General features: G+C 38.5%; 1 protein-coding gene and 1 long non-coding RNA gene across 2 annotated transcripts; both read left to right on the top strand.

Moving 5' to 3' along the window:
- Positions 1-398: 398 nt before the first annotated feature.
- Positions 399-1,814, top strand: LOC122024478. Its single transcript, XR_006123440.1, has 2 exons — positions 399-430; positions 1,477-1,814. It is a non-coding gene; the product is annotated as an uncharacterized LOC122024478 (long non-coding RNA).
- An 18,168-nt stretch (positions 1,815-19,982) lies between these two features.
- On the top strand, positions 19,983-20,981 carry LOC122024218. The gene is made up of 2 exons (XM_042582783.1): positions 19,983-20,222; positions 20,317-20,981. The coding sequence occupies exons 1-2, from the start codon at positions 20,088-20,090 to the stop codon at positions 20,803-20,805; spliced, it is 624 nt and encodes a 207-aa protein (XP_042438717.1). The 5' UTR covers positions 19,983-20,087; the 3' UTR covers positions 20,806-20,981.
- Positions 20,982-26,900: the final 5,919 nt, after the last annotated feature.

Here is a 26,900-nt window from a genome sequence, read left to right as displayed (position 1 = left end):
AATAAACTTTGAAAATAAAAAGGTGCGCGGATAAGGATTCGAAGCCTAGACCCTTGGTTTGGTTGAGAGCCGACTAACCAACTGGGTTGCGCGTGTTTTATTAACCTAGTATGGAGAGAAATATATTTAAGCATAGTTGGAATCGAATTAAAACTAAGTTATAAAGGGTTAAGTGATTTTTCCGTGACCTAAACCTAAGCTTTTCCTCTCTTTTTCTCTCCCGACGGCGCGATTCTTCTCTCGGGTGAAAACCGTAGCCAAGGCTAGGGTTTCCTCCTCTCGACGTCGGCGAGGCGTTTTCCGGCCGGTCTCCACGCGTGGGTGACCATTCCGGCAAGGGGAGCTCGGGAAACACAAGAAAAAGGGAGAAATCGGAGCTCCACCGAAACCCTAGAGCGTTTCCTTCGGATTGTAAGTCCAAGAACCAGATGTAAGTGCTTCTCACCTGCGGTAGGAGTAGCTTTCGGGGTGTTTATTTGCATTTTCTTGTTGTTGTGTAATGAACAAGAGCAGCCCTTCACCCTAGCCTATTGTCCAGATTCCAACCTTTGCTAGCATTTCGGTTTGAGTTTTGAATCAAGTCCTTTTCGTTGTTTTTTGTGCACGGACAGAATTTTGGTGTCTTCCTTGATTGTTACAGCATGCTTAATTAGATGTATTTACCTTACATTTCAAGCATGTCTAAGTAGCTATGCTTCTTTCCAGTCATGGCATGATTAAAGAATGGTTAAGATTCAAAAATAATTAGTTTCACAAGCTTGTCATTTGGAACCTGTTACTGCCGTGAGTCTGATCTAACTTATTTCCTAAGACCATGTAGGCTTTAAATTTCTGATTGAGTTTGTTTTGAATATATCCAGATATATATATTAGTGGCATATGGTTTTAGAATCCCTTGCATAATGTATATATGTGAGAAGTACAAGCGAAGTAAGACTAAGGTCACAAATTGATCTTGAATTCCAGAATTTGGAATCAAAGCACACTAAGTGCTTAAATAAATGCCAAGGCATTTTATTACAAGAAGTATTTAAGAAGGATATAAAGAAAAGTATTTTACTTTAAAAGGGCATGTACCAGACACAAGGTCCAAGGGATGGGCTCCAAGTTGCCCCTAGACATAAGGTCTAGAAGTGTCTTAATGGTTTTGGGATTAGCTACCTCAATTCTTATTAAGAAAGGCGCGCAAAGTGGTACAATGTCGGGCCCAAGTAAAGTTGAATATTATTTTAAAGTATAAAAGTATTAATTTGGAAACAAACAGAACAAGTTCTTTTATCTAAGTTGCAAATTCTAGCAAGTTAAATTGTTGTTTTCTTTAGAGATGCATGATGTAGTTCTATCTGCTATTTTCATGTTGAGCATGTACTCCCTATTTTCAGTTATGTTTATGCATTCCTTATCGGATTTTGTGAGTAGAAAGCACTTACTAAGCTTTTGGCTTATAGATACTATTTTTTTTTCCTCCTACCGCAGATATAGATAAAAATAAAGGAAAAGCTAAAGTGGTGTAGAAGAAGGCGGCAAGGAGACGTTGATGATATGTGTGTGTGTGGCTGTTTATGGAAGCTTGGGATCTTGCTAGAAGAGTTTGGAAATGTTACTTGCTAGTGCTCTTTTGATTTCTGCCATAGTAGAATTACATTGCCATGCTAAGAATTTTGTTAGATGCTCAGTATGTTTTGGGTGCATGCTAGCATTCTGTGAGAGTTTTGTTTTATGAAAGGAGTTGCATATGAAGTTCGGATTTGTTTAAAATGCTCAGTAGTCTTATGTGAATGCTAATATTCTATATGAGTTTGCTTTGATGGAAACTGTCACATGAATTAACTTCTGCTGTAGTGAGATCATTTAAATTGCAGTGAGTAGATATATGAACAACTAGTAATTTTCTATGCTCAGTATTCGTTTGTTACTGCTGGAATTTTAATCTGCCATGAGTTCAGTTAAGGTTTCACTATTGTTGAGTTAATGTTTCCTTGTTAATGCCTGTGGTTACTATGCTCAGTATTCTTCGTTTCCTATTATTGACCTGAGCTCAGTATCAGTATTCTTCGTTTCACTGTTATTGGCAGTTAATGTTCCCATGAGTTCTTTTGTTTCCTTGTTAATGTTTCCTATGCTCAGTATTCTTCGTTTGTGATACCTGTGGTGATGAATGCAGCATGACAAGGGTCTTGCTGATTTTGGGAATTTTTCTTGGTAACTGCTTTGCATGCTAGTATTGATATATGAGTTTTTGTCTTATTGAAGCATTGCATGTGATGTTCGGTTGTATGAAACTGATGAACAGTAGTTTTAATTTGTAGAATGAATAACTATATTCTGTTAATGAATGCAAGTAAAATATATATATATATATATATATATATATATATATATATATATATATATTTGTATCAAGAAAATTTTATGCTGCTATTTAGAGACATATTCTGATATGTGATATGGTTCCATTAGTTTAAAGTATCCCTGGTCTTAAAGTAAGTAGTATCAGTTATGTGTAGTTAGTAGAATCAGTAGCGGTCACCCTCAGAGTACTAGTAAGGAGGGTGGTTGTTACAGAGACGGTGAATATGTATCACCGTTCGCTAAGTTATGTGTTGAGCATGGAATCAAACATGAAACAACAACTCCTTATACTCCTCAGCAAAATAGAGTTGCTGGACGAAAAAATCTAACTCTAAAGGAGATGATGAATGCTCTTCTATTGAGCTCTGGACTGCCAAAGTTCATGTGGGGGGAAGTTGTGTTAACATCTAATTACCTTTTAAATAAGGTGCCCCGAAAGAAAATATATAAGAGCTTTTATGAGTTGTGAAATGGAAGATAATTGTCCTATAAATATTTATGAATGTGGGGGTGTCTTGCCAAAGTGTTGATGTCTATCAGAAAAAGATTAAGATAGGACCAAAGACTGTTGATTACATATTTATTGAATATGCACAGAACAACAGTGTGTATCAATTTTTTATAAGTCACAAATACCAGAGATACACAAGAACTCGATAATAGAATCGAGAAATACCTCATTTTTCTAGCATGTGTTTCTGTATAAGACCTGAGAGGATACTAGCTCCTCAAAACGGGTATATAAAACATAAGGTGAAGATAGTGATGAGGAACCAATGGAGGTTGAGCTTAGACGGAACAAAAAAGCTCGTGTAGAAAAATCCTATGACTCAGATTTTATCACTTTCATGTTAGAAAGTGAGACCTGAAGTTACTCAGAAGCAGTAGGCTCTTCTGATGGACCTTATGGGAGAGAGACAATTATATCTGAGATAGATTTTATCTTGCAAAATTATACTTGAGAACTTGTGGATCTTCCACCTAGAAGTAAACTACTAGGTTGCAAGTGGATCTTCAAGAAGAAAATAAAGTCAGATGACACAATTAATAAGTATAAGACTAGATTAGTTATCAAAGGATACCAACAATGAGAAAGCCTCAATTACTTTGGTACCTATTCTCCAATGTCGAGAATAATTTTCATTAGAGTATTGTTGACTGTTGCTGCTCTATGGAATCTCAAAATACATTAGATGAATGTAAAAATAACCTTTCTAAACGGAGATTCAGAAGAGAAAATCTACATTGAGCAACTTGAAGGGTTTTCTGTGCCAGAATAGCAAAAACAAGATTTGTAGATTGGTGAAGTCGTTATACGGCTTAAAACAAGCACCAAAGCAGTGGCATGAGAATTTGACAATGTCATGAAGAAATGTGGATTTAATATCAATGAGTGTGATAAATGTGTCTACATAAAAGTCACAGGGTATGACTATGTCAATTTGTATCTATATGTAGATGACATACTTATCATTGGAAGTAATGATAAGATAATCAAATCCACTAAAGATATATTGAACTCAAGATTTGACATGAAAGACATGAGTCTAGCTGATGTGAATCTAGGAGTCAAAATTCTTAGAATGACAAAATGACTTGTTCTTAGTCAGTCCCATTATGTGGACAAGAATTTTGAGAAATTCACCCACGGTGATACTGCGTTGGCACGAACACCGATAGATACTAGTCAACATCTATCAAAAAATTAAGGTGAAAGTATCTCTTAGATAGAGTACTCTCGGGTGATTGGAAGTTAAATATACCTGATGGGTTGTACACGACCAGACTTGGCCTACGTAGTAAGTGAACTAAGTAGATACAAGAGTAATCCCGGTATTGAACACTGAAAAGGGATAACAAGAGTACTGAGGTACTTGAGATATACTCATTAATATGGACTGCACTATATGAGATATCCAGCTGTGATCGAAGAATACAGCGATGCAAGCTAGATATCCTATATAAAAGACTTTAAGTCTACGAGTGGATATGTATTCACTCTAAGGGTGCGTTTGGTTCAAGTTATCATGTATAACTTTGGTTATGTAATTACCAAGTAATCACATAACCAAGGTTATGAGGAATAAAACATAACCAAATATTATTTGGTTCAACGTAGGTAATGTAACAAAAACTTATTTGTTTGAAGGTTTTAATGAATAACCTAATTTAATATTTTACTATATTACCCTTAGTTACAAAACCAACCATATATATTTTTAAACTCTACGATTTTTTTTCTTTTTCACATTTTTTCTTTATTTTTGTGTTTTTTTATTTTTTTATTTCTTTTCATTTTTTAATTTTTTTTAATTTTTAAAGTTTTTTTAATTTTTTAATTTTTTTACATTTTTATTTTTTACTTTTTTCCTATTTTTTTTACTTTTTTTGTTTTTTTTTTATTTTTTATGCTTTTAAATTTTTAAATTTTTTTCCTTTTTTTATATATTTTTTAAAAAAATTACATTTTTTTTTATTTTTATGTTTTTTATTTTTTCCCCTTTTTTCTATTTTCCCCCCATTTTTAATTATTTTTATTTTTTTTTATGTTTTTCTATTTTTAAATTTTTTTATATATTTTTACATTTTTTTATATATTTTAAAAGTTTTTATTTATTTTTTATGTTTTCTATTTTTTTTCTTTATATTTTTATTTTTTATCACATTTTTCTTTTATTCGAGGGTATTTTGAGTAAAAAAAAATTGTTACCCCCAGAATCAAGAAAAAACTCAGTTTTCCGAGGTTTTTCGATTCCGGGTTGCATGCCCCTTTTGCTGACATGTCGGGCATGGAACATTACTCGGGAATCATTGATTACCTAAACCAAATAGGGTTTTCCTTGATAACTATGGATGGATAACCAAGGTTATCAAGGATGACCCCCAACCAAATGCACCCTAAGAGGTGCAGTCATTTCCTGAAAATCTTCTAAGCAAACCGTAATAACCAGATCCACGATAAAATTTGAGTTTGTAGCTCTTGACAAATGTGGTGAAGAGGATGAATGGCTACGACAATTCTTAAAAGATATTCCAAGATGGTCGAAACTGGTGCTGGCAATTTGTATACATTACGATAATCTATCAGTAATTGGCTGGGCACGGAGTCATCTATATAATACCATTAGACAACTACTCTCAACGGGAGTTATCATTGTTGATTATGTGAAGTCAAAGGATAACCTAGCGGATCTCCTAACCAAATGGTTAAATCGAGAGTTAGTTATAAGCTCATCACAAGAAATAGGCTTGATGTTGTTGTCAGTGATCAGTGCAGAGGACAGCCAACCTATGCTCGAGAGATGCGACTTTTCTCGAAACAGAGTTCCCAATCAAAGGTGATGTTGATAAAAAATATTCCTTTATTTGAGGAGGATGAGATATTATCAACAAGAGAGGTGTCAAAAGGGATACCTGAATCTAGTCAACCGAGTGGGAGTGATATACGGAGTCATGAGTTGACTTCTCAATAGCTCAACTTACGAAGAAGTGTTCGTAAGATCAAATCTAAGAAGAGGTTTGATATTGAGAATGAGACATTGATTACACTTCTAATTGACGACGATGAACCTTAATCCATTGAGGAAACATTGGGATGTAGAGTTAGAGAAAAATGGAAAGCTGCAATGGTTGAAGAGATGGAGTTCATGATTCAGAATCATGTTTGGGACTTAGTCGATCTTCCTCTGGGTCGAAGGGCTATTGGGAATAAGTGGATTCTCAAAATAAAGAGAAAATTTGATGGATCGATTAACAGATACAAGGCTCGTTTAGTTGCAAAAAGATATACCCAAATGGAGGGTATTAACTTTGAAGAGATATTTTCTCCCGTAGTAAAATTTGTGTCAATACTAGTTATTTTGGTCTTTGTGGAACATTATGACTTGGAATTACATCAAATGGATGTAAAAACTACTTTCCTTAACGGTGATCTTGATGAAGAAATTTATATGATTCAGCCAGAAAGTTTCATTACTAAAGGCTAAGAGCAGAAAGTATGTAGACTTAGAAAATCTATATATGAGCTAAAGCAAGCATCAAGACAATGGAACATACGATTTAACGAAGTCATTTTATCTTATGATTTCGAGATAATCAATGAGGATCATTGTGCTTTCTTGAAAAGGGAAAAAGGAAAGTATATCATTTTATCATTAAATGTCGATGATATGCTAATAACCGGAAATTGTTGGAACCCCAAGGTGTTTTGATGTGATCAAACAAGTTAAGTTAGGTCCTATTTTGTCTAACCCTTGTGTCTAAGTGTATAGGAGCTTAGCAACACAGGAAGTCGAGCGGAAGACACGGCTAGCGAGAAGGACGAAACGGGGAGAGAGCCGACGGGCTCGGTGTGTCTAAGGGACGAGGTGACCGCGGAAGAGTACACCGGTGGACGAGAAGAACTTGTGCGGCGTTCGAGGGATGAGAAACCGGGAAGGAAGGCTGCTCGAGGAGAAGGTCGGAACTTGGGTTCGGGTGAGCCCTATTCCGGATGGCTGAGATCACCCAAGCTAGCGGAGCCAGAGCGAACAAGACCCGGACCGAGATGAGCTAAACCGGAAACAAAAAAAAGTCAACTTCTGTTGACTTTAAGGCTCGGGGCGCCCGGAACCATTCCGGGCGCCCGGGATGAAGTTTTTGACTAGATCGATTCTAACGCGATCTGAACGTTAGGGGATAAAGTTTTATCCCCCCAGGGCGCCCGGAACCCCTTCGGGGCGCCCCGACCAGTGCTATAAATATAGCACTGATCTGCACAGTTAATCAATCTCACTTGTAATCAACTTCTGTGTGCTTTACTTTTCTGTCTGTGCTTTCAACGCTGTAAGAGGCTACTCCGCCCAGAGGAGAATCAGATAGTGCGCCATCTTTGCCTTGGATTAGTAATCCTTTGATTGCAAACCAAGTAAACCCTCTGTGTCTAAATTAGTTTCTAATTAGTCTCTTTTGTTTATTATTACAAGTTCTTTTAAATTAGTTGAATATCCGAGAAAGGTTTGTGGTTTATTTTTGTAGGGCAATTCACCTCTCCCCTCTTGTCGACCTCCAAAGGGACCAACAAGTGGTATCGGAGCAAGGTGCTTCAGGAGGACTAACCGCCGATCGAAGCAACGAGATGGTCGGACCAAGCATTGTTCCACCAAAATTCGACGGGGACTTCGCAGACTGGAAGTGACGTATGGAGGTATTCCTAAAAACTGATTTTGAAATTCGGTTTATTATGAATTATGGTTTTGTAGCTCCAATGAATCAAGATGGAGAAGAAAAAGAAGAGAGCCATTGGACAAAGAAGGAGTAGAATGAGTCTGTAGCAAACAGTCGTGTGGAATATCACCTGCTGAGCGTGTTGTCGCCTCAAGAGGTCAACCGCATCGGAAGCTATTCATCTGCTAAAGAACTCTGGGAGAAATTCCTGGAACTCCACGAAGGCACGTCCAAAGCGAAGCTCGCTAGAAGAGACATCCACCGGAACAAGCTGATGAACATCCGTCTGGAAAAAGGTGAGAAGGTAGTCAGTCTACATGCGAAGGTAAAAGAACTAATTACTGGTCTCAAGAACCTTAGAGAAACGGTAACAAATCAGGAAACAATACGCTACACACTCAACGTGTTTCCCAGAACTTCAGAATGGACATCAATCGTCGACGCCTACTATATTTCGAAAGACCTAGAGGTAAGTACTTTAGAAGAATTATTCTCCACTCTTGAATTGCATGAAACCAGGTGTGCCGGGACAACAAAGGAAGCAAGCCAGATGATTGCACTAAACGCAACCAAGAAGGATGAACCCGAGTCAGATTCAGAAGACGATCAGGAAGCATACATGGTAAGAAACTTTAAAAAGTTTTTTAGATCTAATAAATTTAAAGAAATGCAGAATAAAAAGAATCCAAGAAATAGAAGAAGGATATGTTGCTACCAGTGTCAAAAGAAAGGACACCTAAAAGAATATTGCCCAGAACTAAAGAAGGACAAAGGCAAGATTCCCAAGAAGCACAAGAACCTAAAAGCTACTTGGGACGACACTTCTTCATCTGAGTCCGAGATTCAAGAATATGCTGAGATAGCACTGATGGCAAGCTACGAAGGGCAAAGTACATCAGAACCCAGCATCGATGAAGGGGGAGCGACCTCAGATGAAAGTAGCGAAGCAGGGGGAGATTTAGGCTTCAAGTCTGATATAGTAAGTTAGGTATGCCTCTTACCCCCTGATCAACTTTACTTTGGTATTAAGGCAATGGCTAAATCCATGTATAAATTAGAAAATAAAAATACCAAATTAGAAAATGAAATTTTAGAAACAAAAAGAATTTTGGCAAAATCATGTCTTATAGAGGATTTAGATAAATTGAAAATTGAAAATGAAAAACTAAAAGAAGAAATAAAAAGATTGAAAAAGTCTAATGGTTCAAATATTTCTACTTTTAGAAATTATAGAGGACTCAACTGGTATTATAGGTTTCACCAAAATCAAATTAGAAAAATATCAAAGGCCTATGTACCTAGAAAATATTTAATTAACCCTGTAGAAAGGAACCTCTATTGGGTTACAAAAACATATTTAACTTAAATTAAACTTAGCATTTTTCAACAAGAAAGTTAAACAGATAGTTTCGTTATGAGGTTTTGTCTAAGGAAGTGGTTGTTGCTCCAATAACCAAGAACGCCTAGTGCCTCGCCACGACCTAGAAGCCAAAATACTGAAATCAAATGTTTAATTAACTTTCTGGAAAAAATATTAAAATTAAATAATGCTTAAAAGTTGTTAAACATTTGTTTTTAAAATTTTGTTTAACTTAGAAAATGTTTCTGATGCAAATATGCTTTAAAGGGTTATTCAATTTGTTTTAGAAAATATTTTCAAAAATATTCAGTTAAAAAAAAATTGCCTTAGAAAATTCTTTTTCTTAGAAATTTTTTTTGGAAATTGCCTTAGAAATTTTTTTAAAAAAATTAACTTAGAATTTTTTTTAAAAAAAATATTGCCTTAGAAATTTTTTTTATATAAAAATTGCCTTAGAATTTTTTTTTAAGGAATTGTTGAAATTTTTACTTAATTTTTTTTTCGGAAGAAATTTTTTTTCGAAAGAATTTTTTTACCTTAGACTTGTTAAAATGAACCCCATTTTTTATGTGATCAAAGGGGGAGAAGAATGTTAAGTCTAGGGGGAGGTACAATTTTTTTAAAATTGAAAATTTTTTAGACTTATTTGCAAATTACTTGCAAATTAATTATTTTTATTGCATTTGTTAACCCTAGCTTAACTTGGGTTGCTCACATCACAAAAGGAGAGATTGTTGGAACCCCAAGGTGTTTTGATGTGATCAAACAAGTTAAGTTAGGTCCTATTTTGTATAACCCTTGTGTCTAAGTGTACAGGAGCTTAGGAACACAGGAAGTCGAGCGGAAGACGCGGCTAGCGAGAAGGACGGCACGGGGAGAGAGCCGACGAGCTCGGTGCGTCCGAGGGATGAGGTGACCGCGGAAGAGTACACCGGTGGACTAGAAGAACGTGCGTGGCGTTCGAGGGACGAGAAACCGGGAAGGAAGGCTGCTCGAGGAGAAGGCCGGAACTTGGGTTCGGGTGAGCCCTATTCCAGATGGCCGAGATCACCCAAGCTAGCGGAGCCGGAGCAAACAAGACTCGGACTGAGACGAGCTGAACCGGAGACGAAAAAGTCAACTTCTGTTGACTTTAAGGCTCAGGGCGCCCGGAGCAGCCCGGGGCGCCCGGGATGAAGTTTTTGACCAGATCAATTCTAACGCGATCTGAACGTTGGGGGATAAAGTTGTATCCCCCCAGGGCACCCGGAACCCCTTCGGGGCGCCCTAACTAATGCTATAAATATAACACTGATCTGCACAGTTAATCAATCTCACTTGTAATCAACTTCTGTGTGCTTTACTTTTCTGTCTGTGCTTTCAACGCTGTAAGAGGCTACTCCGCCCAGAGGAGAATCAGATAGTGCGCCATCTTTGCCTTGGATTAGTAATCCTTTGATTACAAACCAAGTAAACCCTCTGTGTCTAAATTAGTTTCTAATTAGTCTCTTTTGTTTATTATTACAAGTTCTTTTAAATTAGTTGAATATCCGAGAAAGGTTTGTGGTTTATTTTTGTAGGGCAATTCACCTCTCCCCTCTTGTCGACCTCCAAAGGGACCAACAAGTGGTATCGGAGCAAGGTGCTTCAGGAGGACTAACCGCCGATCGAAGCAACGAGATGGTCGGACCAAGCATCGTTCCACCAAAATTCGACGGGGACTTCGCAGACTGGAAGCGACGTATGGAGGTATTCCTAAAAACTGATTTCGAAATTCGGTTTATTATGAAGTATGGTTTTGTAGCTCCAATGAATCAAGATGGAGAAGAAAAAGAAGAGAGCCATTGGACAAAGAAGGAGTAGAATGAGTCTGTAGCAAACAGTCGTGTGGAATATCACCTGCTGAGCGTGTTGTCGCCTCAAGAGGTCAACCGCATCGGAAGCTATTCATCTGCTAAAGAACTCTGGGAGAAGTTCATGGAACTCCACGAAGGCACGTCCAAAGCGAAGCTCGCTAGAAGAGACATCCACTGGAACAAGCTGATGAACATTCGTCTGGAAAAAGGTGAGAAGGTAGTCAGTCTACATGCGAAGGTAAAAGAACTAATTACTGGTCTCAAGAACCTTAGAGAAACGGTAACAAATGAGGAAACAATACGCTACACACTCAACGTGTTTCCCAGAACTTCAGAATGGACATCAATCGTCGACGCCTACTATATTTCGAAAGACCTAGAGGTAAGTACTTTAGAAGAATTATTCTCCACTCTTGAATTGCATGAAACCAGGTGTGCCGGGACAACAAAGGAAGCAAGCCAGATGATTGCACTAAACGCAACCAAGAAGGATGAACCCGAGTCAAATTCAGAAGACGATCAGGAAGCATACATGGTAAGAAACTTTAAAAAGTTTTTTAGATCTAATAAATTTAAAGAAATGCAGAATAAAAAGAATCCAAGAAATAGAAGAAGGATATGTTGCTACCAGTGTCAAAAGAAAGGACACCTAAAAGAATATTGCCCAGAACTAAAGAAGGACAAAGGCAAGATTCCCAAGAAGCACAAAAACCTAAAAGCTACTTGGGACGACACTTCTTCATCTGAGTCCGAGATTCAAGAATATGCTGAGATAGCACTGATGGCAAGCTACGAAGGGCAAAGTACATCAGAACCCAGCATCGATGAAGGGGGAGCGACCTCAGATGAAAGTAGCGAAGCAGGGGGAGATTCAGGCTTCAAGTCTGATATAGTAAGTGAGGTATGCCTTTTACCCCCTGATCAACTTTACTTTGGTATTAAGGCAATGGCTAAATCCATGTATAAATTAGAAAATAAAAATACCAAATTAGAAAATGAAATTTTAGAAACAAAAAGAATTTTGGCAAAATCATGTCTTATAGAGGATTTAGATAAATTGAAAATTGAAAATGAAAAACTAAAAGAAGAAATAAAAAGATTGAAAAAGTCTAATGGTTCAAATATTTCTACTTTTAGAAATTATAGAGGACTCAACTGGTATTATAGGTTTCACCAAAATCAAATTAGAAAAATATCAAAGGCCTATGTACCTAGAAAATATTTAATTAACCCTGTAGAAAGGAACCTCTATTGGGTTACAAAAACATATTTAACTTAAATTAAACTTAGCATTTTTCAACAAGAAAGTTAAACAGATAGTTTCGTTATGAGGTTTTGTCTAAGGAAGTGGTTGTTGCTCCAATAACCAAGAACGCCTAGTGCCTCGCCATGACCTAGAAGCCAAAATACTGAAATCAAATGTTTAATTAACTTTCTGGAAAAAATATTAAAATTAAATAATGCTTAAAAGTTGTTAAACATTTGTTTTTAAAATTTTGTTTAACTTAGAAAATGTTTCTGATGCAAATATGCTTTAAAGGGTTATTCAATTTGTTTTAGAAAATATTTTCAAAAATATTCAGTTAAAAAAAAATTGCCTTAGAAAATTCTTTTTCTTAGAAATTTTTTTTGGAAATTGCCTTAGAAATTTTTTTAAAAAAATTAACTTAGAATTTTTGTTAAAAAAAATATTGCCTTAGAAATTTTTTTTATATAAAAATTGCCTTAGAATTTTTTTTTAAGGAATTGTTGAAATTTTTACTTAATTTTTTTTTCGGAAGAAATTTTTTTTCGAAAGAATTTTTTTACCTTAGACTTGTTAAAAGGAACCCCATTTTTTATGTGATCAAAGGGGGAGAAGAATGTTAAGTCTAGGGGGAGGTACAATTTTTTTAAAATTGAAAATTTTTTAGACTTATTTGCAAATTACTTGCAAATTAATTATTTTTATTGCATTTGTTAACCCTAGCTTAACTTGGGTTGCTCACATCACAAAAGGAGAGATTGTTGGAACCCCAAGGTGTTTTGATGTGATCAAACAAGTTAAGTTAGGTCCTATTTTGTATAACCCTTGTGTCTAAGTGTACAGGAGCTTAGGAACATAGGAAGTCGAGCGGAAGACGCGGCTAGCGAGAAGGACGGCACGGGGAGAGAGCCGACGAGCTCGGTGCGTCCGAGGGATGAGGTGACCGCGGAAGAGTACACCGGTGGACTAGAAGAACGTGCGCGGCGTTCGAGGGACGAGAAACCGGGAAGGAAGGCTGCTCGAGGAGAAGGTCGGAACTTGGGTTCGGGTGAGCCCTATTCCAGATGGCCGAGATCACCCAAGCTAGCGGAGCCGGAGCAAACAAGACTCGGACTGAGATGAGCTGAACCGGAGACGAAAAAGTCAACTTCTGTTGACTTTAAGGCTCAGGGCGCCCGGAGTAGCCCGGGGCGCCCGGGGCGTCCGGGATGAAGTTTTTGACCAGATCAATTCTAACGCGATCTGAACGTTGGGGGATAAAGTTGTATCCCCCCAGGGCACCCGGAACCCCTTCGGGGCGCCCTAACTAATGCTATAAATATAACACTGATCTGCACAGTTAATCAATCTCACTTGTAATCAACTTCTGTGTGCTTTACTTTTCTGTCTGTGCTTTCAACGCTGTAAGAGGCTACTCCGCCCAGAGGAGAATCAGATAGTGTGCCATCTTTGCCTTGGATTAGTAATCCTTTGATTACAAACCAAGTAAACCCTCTGTGTCTAAATTAGTTTCTAATTAGTCTCTTTTGTTTATTATTACAAGTTCTTTTAAATTAGTTTAATATCCGAGAAAGGTTTGTGGTTTATTTTTGTAGGGAAATTCACCTCTCCCCTCTTGCCGACCTCCAAAGGGACCAACAGAAATAACATAGGATATGTGAATGAAGTTAAGAAGTGGATGTCATCATAATTTGATACAACGGATATGAGAGAAGCTGAATACAGGAGTGAAGATCATAAGAGATCGTCCTAAAAGACTTTTGGATTTACCACAAGAGTCTTATTTAAATAAGATATTACATCATTTCAGCATGTCAAATTGCAACGTAGAACATACACCTATTGTGAAAGGTACTATTTTGAGCAAGAGTATGTGTCCTAAAACTGTAGAGGAAATAGTTGAGATGAATAAAAAATAATATGTCAGTACTATTGGTAGTTTGATGTACACTATGTTGTGTACACGCCCCGATATCAGCTATGTTGTGGGTTTGGTCAGTCGCTTCTAGTCAAACCTAGGACCGAGACATTGGAAGGCGGTGAAAAGGATATTCAGATATCTGAAGGTAACAATAGATTATTGTCTTTGTTTTCAAGGATCAGATATGAGTCTGAAAGGTTATTCAGATGTAGATTGGGTTGGGGATCTGGATGATAGAAAATCCACATCAGGCTATGCATTTTTACTGAATGGTGGCACTATCTCTTGGAACAGCAAGAAACAAGCTTGTGTAGTTTTGTCGACTATGGAAGCTGAATATGTGGCATGTTCAGCGGCTGTGCAATAAGCAGTCTGGTTGAGAAGGTTCCTGAATCATCTGAAAATTGCTGAGGATAGTGGGAATCCAGTAACTGTCTACTGTGACAGTCAAGCTACAATAGATTTTTCCAAGAATCCCAAATATCACAGCAAAGGCAAGCATATAGAAATTAAATATAATTTTGTGAGGGATATTGTGGCTAAAAGAAAAGTAATTCTTCAGTATGTCCCTACACGTGTTATGCTTGCAGATCCTTTTACTAAGCCAATGACTAAAGAGTCATTTAAAGAACATGTAAAATCTTTGGGACTTCGTAGAATGTAACAATATTGAAATAACAATCAGACTTTGTGATTTGATTGTGTCATTTTCCATAATTTATTCAGTGTATATATTATATTTGTTACATTCATATAAGATCTCGGCGAGCATATTGGCAGGTTGAGATTGGTCCACTCACATAGATAATCATCTCTGTTTCTTAAGTACAAATAGAGGTCAGACCGTTACTTATGGAATAGCTTATGTAGCTGAAATTAGAGACAGATCCATAAGTTGAAGTCGTCTTGATAATTGTGTCAAGATGAGCTCATTTATGTGTTAATAATAATCAAAGTAAATGAACCTACCATTTACTGAACATGTTAAAGGTCAGATTAGAATTCATATGTTGAATTTAGGATTAGATATTAGTATGTCTAGATCAAAATCTGTACGATATTAAATTTGAGAAAAATATGCACTCTTTTTAGTAAAGAGAATAATATCGTAAGATGTGATTTATACCACATGTGTTATTGCGACAATAAAGGTAGTAGGAGAATGGATCCCTATTTCTCTACTATGTGAGACTTTTGAGATTATAAGTTAATCTCAATTTTTTTACCTTAGTGATTATTTAGCTGTTTACTTAAAATTCTAATCAGTGTCTGCTACTTTAGCATGTATCCTATGGCTACGTATGATTTGGTCTATGGGACATAACTAGGAAAACGACTGATTAGTATGAATAGATTCTAGCTAAAATGGAAGATTAAATATATTTATATTATTAGATGTTATTCACTGATCGACTCATTTCTGTTATGCATAGAAATGAATGTAAATATTGGATATGGAACATGCACTTGACATAATGGTCATTATAAGAGATTAGAAATGTTCATATTGATGTAAATGAAAATTATTTAATCTGGATAAATAGCAAAACATAATATCTCTAAGATAATGGTTGTGTGCCACTGTAAGATTGAATGAATCCTGGATAAAAGCTATGTGCCACCAGGAAAGAGACTATGTGTCATGCAGAGTGTATCTCTAATTTATTTGAGCGGCTAAGTAAAGTGTAACAACTTTGTTAGCATTGATCGCTCAGAGAGCGGCTATATAAGGTATAACAATCTTCTTAGCAACTATCGCTCAGTGTGCTTACTGTCGCATGAACCATTTTCCCTAAGTATGGATTGGATGTTCTAATATGGTCTATGTGACTAAACTCTCAAATAATCTACGTGACTTATTTAGTCTTTGTAACTAATTGGTCTTAGTGACTAACCTGAATGAACTAGTCTTAGTGATTTATATACCTTGGACAAGTGGGAGATGTAGGAAATGGGAATGTGGGAACATGCCCACGTTGCCCACTACTCTTAATGGAAAATATCCATTATACCCTTGGGTTATTTCTCCTTATAAAGGGTGCGTCCAAGGATCATTTAACGAGAACGACAACGAAGGTTGTGGAGAAAGAGAGAGGAAGGAAAACATCTAAGGCGGTGGGATTTGATTCGTGAAATTGTGGAGAGCTTTCCAACTTTATGATCGCTCTTCCGATCGCAAGTCCAGTGAGTCCGAAGATTACATTCAGTCATCGCCGATTGCAGATCTACGGAAGATCGTTGTAAGTCTATAATTCATTTTAATTTATGCATTTAGAAAATCAACAACTCATTATTTACACTCTCAGAAAATTATGAGATGCCCCATGGTCTCGAAATAGACTTGGTTATGTTCATAATAAGTATCATTTCATAGTTGCTACATAATTATATAATTATAGTAGTTATAATCTTATAATTGTTATAATATAATATTAATTAATATGGATCATAAACAAATTATTTATATTGTAATATTTATGATCCGTAACTATTGTAGTATTATTGATGAGATGCAATGGCGAAGCCAGCCAGGATCAATTACTTGGGTTGATCTTAAGATGTGGGTCACAAACGTTGACACCGAGATCGTCAACGTCGTCATTCTAAGCTAGCCGCTGACGGCGACGTCGCCGCCCCGGGCTAGCCGTCGACATCGACATCGCCACCCCAGGCTAATCCCTAATTTTTCTTATTTTTTCCCTTTTTTCCCTTATAATTTTTGTTCTCACCGTTGTTGGCTACCTGGGCTGTAGCCCGGGTAGCCATGAACTTGGCTCCGCCCTTGATGAGATGAAGTATTGTTATAATATAATATGATCAATATTAAGTAAAAATGAAATGTGCATATTGTTATGAATTATAACTGATTCATAACTACTATAATTAGAATTGAAATGTCGTTGTAATAGTTGTAAATTTATAATTGCTATAAAAATAGTTTTAAAAATAAAAATATATTGAGATGTAACGTCTTTTTTATAATAATTTTTTTTAAAAAAAACCTTCATCGATTCTAATAAAACAAGAGTATTTTTTGCTTTTAAACAAATATATATTAAAAAAAATAAATTATTATTTGATAAAAATATATGTATCATAAAAAAAATTTAAAAAAAATTGTGTGAGTATTAATTGGGCAAAAGTGAAATCTGTCATCCACACCTTAAAAAAGGAATAAATTAAGAAACTAAAATAAAAGTATTTTCGTCGATTTTATGAGAAATCGATTCTTATCAATTCTATAATTCTGTAGTGATAATCAATTTGGCTATTTTTATTGCCCTCTTGTTTTTCTCCTTCTCCCAACTCCATTCATTTTTCTTAATTACGTTTCTCAACTTCGCCCCTTATCATCTTTTTCTCACAAAGTATTTTTTATATAAAATAGTATTATATTAAATAATTTTTTAATTTATTTAATCAAAATTATTTAAATTTAATAAAATTATTTTAAAATAATTATAACGACTATTATTAATAACTACTAGTCTACTATAGCATAACTTCAACAACATAATTATTATGTTGAAATAATTTTAACTAAATTGATAAACAAATATTTTAATATAAGAAATTTTATATATAATAATTATAATTAAGTTGAAATAATTTTAACTTTTTTTAAATAAGAATATTTTTAAAATAAAAAATATTATTTAATTTTTTTAAAGAGCGCTTTTTAATAAAAATGATAATAAAAAAAAATCTTCTTTTAATTATTAAAGAAAAATGTTATGACTTTTATTGAATTTTTAATTGTCAATATTTTTCTTACTCCTTTATATTTTGGCAATTTACTAAAAGGAGCTCCTACTTTCTAAATTGATCAAAAAAAAAATATATCACATTTTGATAATTATCAAACAATGCATTAATATATCTAATGGAAAGTATATTTAGACTTCTTGTAATTTTAGAAATCTACATGACCTCTGAAATTTTTAGGTCGATCAATAGGTTTCGAAATAAAATATCATACTTTAACAATTTCAGATCCTGTAGATTTCTAAAATTGTAAGGAGTCCAAATATATTCCATTACTATTTTTGACTTTCCTAATGATGATCTAAAGATTTAAAAATAAATAAATTCTCTTCTTTTTTTTGTTTCCTTTTTTTAGTTTTTGACTTCCTTATGGAACTATGAATTTTTAAAATGGTAAGGAATTCAAATATGCGTTTTTTTTCACTTTCTTAATGGTGATCTAGTGGTTTTGGAAAAAAAAATCTTTTTTTTTCCTTTTTATTTTTTTCTCACACCTCTCTTATGGAAGATTAGACTTATATTGGATCTGATATCTCTTCATATCAGGTCCAACAAAAAAAAAAAAAAGATTTAGTTTTTTCAAAACATTTGGTCATCACTAGAAAAGTCAAAAATAATAATGGAGAGCATATTTGGACTCCTCGCAATTTTAGAAATCTACAAGATCTGAAATAGTTGTAATATGAGATATCTAGGTCGTGGGTTTTGGTTGAAATCTATTGATCGATATAGAGACCTCAAATTGTAACCATTTCAAGTCCTGTGAATTTCTAAAATTGTAAAGAGTCTAAATATGTATTACTATTTTTGATATTCCTAGTGGTGGTTCAAAAGTTTTGAAAAAAATAAATTCTCTTTTTTTTTTTCTTCTTTTTTTATTTTTTTTCAGCTTTGTTATGGGAGATCAGACCCACGTTGAGCATAAAATCTCCTATATCAAACCCAACATAAAGAAAGAAAAAATATATATATTTTTTTCAAACCTCCGGGCCACCCTTAGGAAAGCCGAAAATAACAATAAATAGTATATTTGGATTCCTTGCAATTTTATAATCCATAGAACCGAAATGCTTGCAATTTAAGGTCTCTAGGTCAATCAACCCACTAATCAACCTAGAGACCTTAAATTATAATTATTTCAAGTCTTGTGGATTTTTAAAATTATAAGAAGTCTATTTATGTTTTCCATTGTTATTTTAGGCTTTACTAGGGGTGGTTTAGAGGTTTTGAAAAAAAAAAAAAATCTTTTTTCTCATGCCCCTTATAGGAGATCGAACTCACATTGGGCCTAATATCTCCTTATATCAGGCCTAGCCACAAAATGAAAAAAGGGGGAAAAAAAAAGAGAGATATTTAGTTTTTCCAAAACTTCTAGTCCACCACTAGGAAAACTAAAAATAACAATGAGAGCATATTTGAACTCCTTATAATTTTAGAAATCTATAGAACCTGAAATGATTACAATCTGACATCTCTAGCTCGATCAGTGTGTTTTGACTAAAACTCACTAATCGATTTAGAGACTTCATATTGCAACCATTCCAGGTCTTATGAATTTCTAAAATTGTAAGAAATCTAAATATACTCTTCATTACTATATTTAGCATTCTTAGTAATGGTTCAAAAGGTTTTGAAAAAATATATATTTTTTATTTTTTTCAGGCTTAATATTGAAAGATATCAGGCCCAACAGAAAGAAACAAAGAAGAATTTTCTTTATTTTTTTTCAAAACTTATGGATTACCCTAAGAAAGTTAAAATAAAGTCAAAAATAATAATGGAGAACATATTTGGACTCCTTATAATTTTAAAAATTTATAGGATCTAAATGATTATAATCTGAATTCGCTCGGTCGATCAGTAAATTTTTTCTAATAATTTATTGATCGACTTAAAGAGCTCATATTACAATCATTTTAAATCTTATTGATTTCTAAAATTATAAAGAGTGTAAATATGTTTATTATTATTATTTTTAACTTCTAAGGGTGGTTCAGATGTTTTAAAAAATGTAATTAATTGAATAAAATTTGAAAGGTGAGAGAAAAGAAGAAAGAGATTTGTAAAAGTGGAGAGAGTGAGATTGCATGCAAATATAATGGAGGGGTAAAATGAAAATATTAGAATCATTTCGTAATTACTTGGTCAATTTAAGAAATTAGGTGTTCCTGTTTTGATAATTGAAAAAGGGTAAAAATGTAAGTTTGAAATGTACAGTTGTTTTTAAACAGGTACATTGAAAACTAGGGGCAAATTGAAAATTATTATTATTATTTTAAAAAAAAACTGAATAAAGTTGTGACCGTGAGACGCCGTTAAAACCCACATCTGTACCTTTGCTTCTCTCTTACACATCTTCTTCTTCCTTCCAGAAATTTCAGATCGAATCAAAATTTGAATGAGATGGAGATTGTGGTCAGTTCTATTGCCACGAAGAGGGATCTAGTCACGCTCGATCTCCTCGGCCCCGATCCCTCATCTGGAGGCCTCGATCCACGGCTCCGGATCTCTTCCGACGGCGACTATCTGCCTCCCCTGGTGCGTTCTGCGCAGTCGATCTGCTCTTCCTGTTGTTGTTTTTATTTTCTCGTTTTGGGTAGTGGATTGATCGGTGGCGGCGATCGCATCGCAGGACCTCAACCAGGTCCCCGAAGACGTGGGTCCGCGGCGGGAGGTGGAGGCGGGGGAGGGGGAGGAGGCGCTCCAGGGTCGGCAGAGCGTGTGCACCATCGAGAAGGTGAAGCAGGCGCTGGAGCGGGAGACGGAGCGGCGGAAGGGAGCGGCGTCGGACGGCGGAGAGGGATCTCTTTCGACTTCTGCTTCTCCCTCCTCCTCCTCCTCCTCCTCCTCGTCGGTCACCACGGTCTCGGCCAAGCGGTTCGCTGACCGGGGCGACGAGGGGTCGCCGCCGGACCGCGGAGACTCCGCCGCAGGCCGAGGCGGGAGCCTCGTGGTGGCTGGGTGCTCCGGATGCCTCTCCTACGTGCTGATCCCAAAGGGGAACCCGCGGTGCCCCCGATGCGACGCGCGCGTCACTCCGCCGCTGACGGTGGCCTCGCCGCCGGCGCCGCTCAAGAAGAAACCACGTATCGACCTCAATTCGTCGCTTACCACCCTCTAGCTTTCACTTATTACATTCCTGACTCTAATTTTCTCGATCCGTTCCGTAAGAACAAAAAAAAAACAAGCAGAGCAACCTTTTTAACTCACTTCCTATCTTTGCTGTTCCAACGATTTCATCTGATTAAAGCTTGTCAAACTTCTTAAAAAAAATAAAAACTGTTCTTCATTAAAACATTCTTCATCTTTTTTATGCATCATTCTTTGACTGATACTTGAAGAATCTACAGGTCATTCGATTCCCACCATGAAGGTAAATAAACAAGGTCCATTACATTGTTCCACTAGCCCAGGCGTCCAGGTCTCTGGAGGATTGATTCTGTCTTAATCAAAACATCACAACTTAAAATTAATTAAACACACGGAGCATGTGGACTGGTACATTGATTCTGGTGGACAGGAAGCATCAGCTAATCAAGTGTTTGTTTGTGGTCAAATCGCATTAATTGTCTAGTGTTTTTTTTCTCGTTTTCTTGTTTTAGATTGCCTTCATTGATTGGATTTGGTCCTTCTTGGCTGGCAGCTCTTTTTTCATGCTTTATGGGCATTAAAATCGGCAGCAGACTTCCTTCTGAGAAAAGAGGCTCTTTTAAATGAGCTGACACAGATGTGTCCTGGTGCCATCCAGACAATAGAGGAAGAATAGTTTGCTTTTAAATGGTTTTGGAAAATCATGTATAGTTTTTTTTTAGGAAGTTTGAGTTTGGATTTTTTTGCTTTTTTAAAAAAAGAATTTTAATGATTTTTTTATCTTTCTTTGGGATTTTAAACAAATTCATGGTTTTGTGATTTTTATAATATAAAAAAAAATATTTGAGAATGAATTTGGGGCTTCGCTTTTAAAATGATAGTTCCTATGAATTTTAATGATTTTTAAAATTGTATGTGATATGGATATAGTCCATGGGGACATAGGAGGAATTGGGGAAAAAAGGAGGGGTATTATTAGGGATTTTTAGTAGGGAAGAAGGGGGAAGTTTTCTAGCTTCTTCATGGGTTTCTTGTCGTCGTCAACAGAGAAGAAGGGTTCTTCTCCCTCTCTCTTGTCGCCACCTTCGTGAAGATGCCGACCATCGCCTCTCCTCTATCTCTCTCCCTAAGTCTCTCCTCTGCTTTTCTCACACTGTCACCGCGCGAAGAGGGGAGGACATTGACATTGTCGTCGTCGACGAGCCACAGTCCTCTGCCTTTACTCTCTCCCTCCCCTCTCGCCTGCAAGAACTCCGGCCGCCACCACAAACCAGGAAAGATGCTTCGTCTCCCTCTCTCGCAGCCATCCTCGAACGACGACCGTCGGCGACGACCACTTCTGAGTCGTCTCCTTCCTTCCTTGCGACAACGACGTCGGATTCACGCCTCCATTGGCAAACACGCACGGTTGTCTCCCCTTTTTCATGTCGACGCCCACGCGCTACAGCGCCCCCTTCGCCGGCAACATCCACGCGTCGCATCTCCCCTTCGCCTACAGCCTCCCCGCGTCGCATCTCCCCTTCGCCGACAGCCTCCACACACTGCATCTCTCTTTCGCCGGCAGCTTCGATGTGCCACAGCTTCCCGCGATCGCCACCGACCCTCTCCAGCGTCAAGAGCGTAGCCATCCCTTGGTCCGCTCGCTGCCACCCTCGCCAAGCAGCGTCACTCCCTTTTCTTCCTCCTCACGTTGCTCTGGCTACCGACGCTAGCAGGCCTCTCAGCTTCACTACGGGTCGAGCCGCTGCCATACGCGAGGTCTCCCTCTCCATTGGCGCGCCAGCGTCCACAACCGCTTCACGTGGTCGCCACTTTCAGGGTCGTCAGCATCCAAGCACTACCTTCTCCTCCCTCGCATAGCGTCAACGGTGATGACCCACCGCTTCTCTTGCCGCCTCATCGTAGGCCACCTCTGGTCATCCACATTGTATACGCCATCAGGCCCCCCGAGCCCTCGCTGTCATTGCGATTCGATCAGACCGCCGCTGTGTTTCGTCCATCGAACCATTGTTGTATTCCGACATTCGGGCCGCGATTGTATTTCGGACTATGTGCTTTGTATCTAGCCTTTTTGTTGTTGTTATTTTCCGGTCTACGTGCCGAGATCTTATTTCGGTCTACGTGTCGATGTTTTATCTCGATCTGCGTGCCAATGTCTTATCCCAGCCTATGTGTCGAGGTCGCATCTAGTTTCGTGCCGCCACTTCCGGCTCCATGACGCGTCCGGCTCCGCTTCATCGGATCCAGCTCTTCATCCAGCTCAGAGTCATCTACTCTTCTGGGTCACGACAACTCGAGCAGCGTCCCATCCGAGGGCGCCCCCCTGGGTCAGGGTACGTTTCCGTACTCACTCCCCATTCATTTGATTATTCTAGTATTAGTCTGTTACTTATACATTCGTTGGATCTGCCTTGAACATCGGGGTACCAGGGACCGGGGTAACCTGGTTGCTGGCTACAGGTAGCGTTGACCAGAGGACTTCTGAAGACTTGGTCAACATAGAAGTCATCTCAGCATACCCCCCCTTCAGGACATCGCAATTCGGTCAACATTTCATCCACCTCACTCGGCGGTCCATCTGACTCAGTTTTCGGACAAAATCAAATTTGACGCCGTCTGTGGGAACTCTCGCCTGATCTGGAACGTGAAGATGGACGACGCCAGAGAACTATATCATCATCATGCCCCCGGTGGATTTCGATTCCTCTCACTCCACGGGTATTCGGAAGTAGAGGCACCGAGTCAGATCTGTGGTTGGTCAATAGGTCAGTTTTTCCATTATATGTTCTCTTTTAGTCATAAGATTTAGTACAACCCCCCAATCAAGCACTGAGGGTACAACTCCCCGAGTAGGGACTAGCAGTACATCTCCCTGATCAGGGTCCTGAGACTTAGCTCTCTGATCATAGGCTAACAGTCGAATGTCGACTTTAAATTTAAAATAGTCGAACATCAACTTTAAACTTAAAATAGCCAAGTAACAACTTTAAACTTCAGCATAAACAGTCGAGCAGCGACTATAAACTTTCGAGCGTGCTTCCTCCGCTCAGCACTAGTCGATCGGGAACCTTAAGGAGTGACCGGCCTGGCTTCCTTAGGGGGAACCGAAAACTTTAAACTCCTAATAGTCGAGCAGCGACTATAAACTTTCGAGCGTGCTTCCTCCACTCAGCACTGGTCGATCAGGAACCTTAAGGAGTGACCGACCTGACTTCCTTAAGAGTAACCAAAGACTTTAAACCCCTAACAGTCGAGCAGCAACTATAAACTTTCGAGCGTGCTTCCTCCGCTCAGCACTAGTCGATCGGGGACCTTAAGGAGTGATCGACCTGGCTTCCTTAGAGAGAACCGGAGACTTTAAACCCCTAACAGTCAAGTAGCAACTATAAACGTTTGAGCGTGCTTCCTCCGCTCAACACTAGTCGATCGGGAACCTTAAGGAGTGACCGTCCTAGCTTCCTTAAGGGGAACCAGAGACTTTAAACCCCTAACAGTCAAGTAACGACTATAAAATTCGAGCGTGCTTCCTTCACTCAGCACTGGTCGATCGGGGACCTTAAGGAGTGACCGACCTGACTTGCTTAAGGGGAACCGGAGACTTTAAACTCATTACAATCGAGCAGCGACTATAAACTTTCGAGTGTGCTTCCTCAGCTCAGCACTAGTCGATCGGGGACTTTAAGGAGTGACCGACCTGACTTCCTTAGGGGGAATCGGAGACTTTAAACTCCTAACAGTCGAACAGCGACTATGAACTTTCAAGCATGCTTCCTTCGCTCAGCACTAGTTGATCGGGGACCTTAAGGAGTGACCGGCCTGACTTCCTTAGGGGAAACCGGAGACTTTAAACCCCTAATAGTCGAGCAGCAACTATAAACTTTCGAGCATGCTTTCACCGCTCAGCACTAGTCGATCGGGGACCTTAAGGAGTGATCGACCTAGCTTCCTTAGGGGGAACCGGAGACTTTAAACCCCTAACAGTCGAGCAGCGACTATAAACTTTCGAGCGTGCTTCCTCCGCTCAACACAAGTCGATCGAGGACCTTAAGGAGTGACCGACCTAGCTTCCTTAGGGGGAACCAGAGACTTTAAACCCCTAATAGTCGAGCAGCGACTATAAACTTTCGAGCGTGCTTCTCCGCTAAGCACTAATCGATCGGGGACCTTAAGGAGTGACCGACTTGGCTTCCTTAAGGGGAACCGGAGACTTTAAACTCATTACAGTCGAGCAGCGACTATAAACTTTCGAGCGTGCTTCCTCCACTCAGCACTAGTCGATCGACAACCTTAAGGGGTGACCGGAGACTTTAAACTTTCAATTAAATATCAGAAGATTATCATCAAAACACTTATATTACACCTGGCTCGATTATTCCGCTCGGTGTAAGTTGTCCGATACATCATTCAGTCCAGGAAGTTATTATGAAAATCACAAGTTATATCACTCAGCTTGATTATTCCGCTCGGCATAAGTCGTTCGGTATACTATCCAGTTTGGGAAGTCATTTTTTGCTTATCGCCCGCCCGAGCTTACCCCGAGCGATCGATTGGCATTAGCCGCTCGGCATTCGACGCTCGGCTTTCTTCGCTCGACATTCTCCCGATCGAGATTACTTCGAGTGACCAATAGACATCCGTCGCTTGGCATTTGTTGCTCGGCATTCACCCACCCAAGCTTACCCCGAGTGACCGGTCGGCATTAGCCGATCGACATTCGACGCTCGACATTCTTCGCTCGGTATTATCCCGATCGAGATTATTTCGAGTGACCGATAGACATCCACCGCTTGGCATTTGTCACCCGGCATTCACCCACCCAAGATTACCCCGAGTGATCGGCCGGCATTAGCCGATCGACATTCGACGCTCGACATTCTTCGCTTGGCATTATCCTGATCGAGATTACTTCGAGTGACTGAAAGACATCCGCCGCTTGCTATTTTTTGCTCGGCATTCGCTCGGCATTCGCCCGCCCGAGCTTACCCCGAGCGACCGATCGGCATTAGCCGCTCGGCATTTGGCGTTCGGCCTTCTTCGCTCGACATTCTCCCAATCGAGATTACTTCGAGCGATCGATACACATTCGTCACTTTGGCATTCTTCGCTCGGCATTCTCTCGATCGAGATTACTTCGAGCGACCGATACATATTCATCACTTTGGTATTTTTTGCTCGACATTCGCTCGCCCGAGCTTACCCCGAGCGACAAATCGGCATTAGCCGCTCGACATTCAACGCTCGGCATTCGTCGCTCGGCATTCTTTTGATTGAGATTACTTCGAGCGACCGATACATATTCATCACTTTTGTGTTTTTTGCACGACATTCACCCGCCCAAGCTTACCCCGAGCGACCGATCGACATTAGCCGCTCGACATTGGACGCTCGGCATTCTTCGTTCGACATTCTCCTAATCGAGATTACTTCGAGTGATCAATCGACATTTGCCACTCGGTATTCTTTGCTCATCATTCGCCCGATTTTCCGGTCAGCATTTTCTCGATCGTGTTCTCGGCACTGCTTGGTCGTTTGCTTTGTACCACTTAACATTTTTTAGGTCGCTCGCTCAACATTCACCTTATCGCCCGATCAACATTCGCTCGATCGCTTGATTGGCATCGGTTCGATATTTGTCGCTCGACGTTCGTCAGTTCGGTATTCACCCGTTCGACATTCGCCCATTTGACATTCGATCATTCGGCATTCGCCCACGCGGTATTATCCTGATCAGTCACTTTGCATTCGTCGCTTGCCTAGGTGTTCGCTCGACCACTAATTTGTATTGCTTGATATCCCTATGGCTACTCGATCGACATTCTCCCAATTTATCGGTCAATATTTTCTCGGTCATGCACTCGGCATCGCTGGCTCTGTTAGAGTGTATACTAAAAGTCTAGCTTTTGTAAACATTTATTTTTGAAATAAAAGAATCACATTGGTCAAATGTCTACATTTTATTTGTTAAGTGTAGTTGTGCAATTAATTTATATTGTAGATAACATGGTGTGTGGTGTCACACACAGAAGATCATGTTATCAGTTCTTTATAAATTATAAACAGTTGCTCACGACTAAGATGGAAATGAACAAACTATTGGAATAGTCATAGTGTAATTAGGTATTAGTT

The sequence above is a fragment of the Zingiber officinale genome, chromosome 9B, assembly GCF_018446385.1.
Source record: "Zingiber officinale cultivar Zhangliang chromosome 9B, Zo_v1.1, whole genome shotgun sequence".
Taxonomy (NCBI): Eukaryota; Viridiplantae; Streptophyta; class Magnoliopsida; order Zingiberales; family Zingiberaceae; genus Zingiber; species Zingiber officinale.
This window is presented reverse-complemented; position numbering and strand designations above follow the sequence as displayed.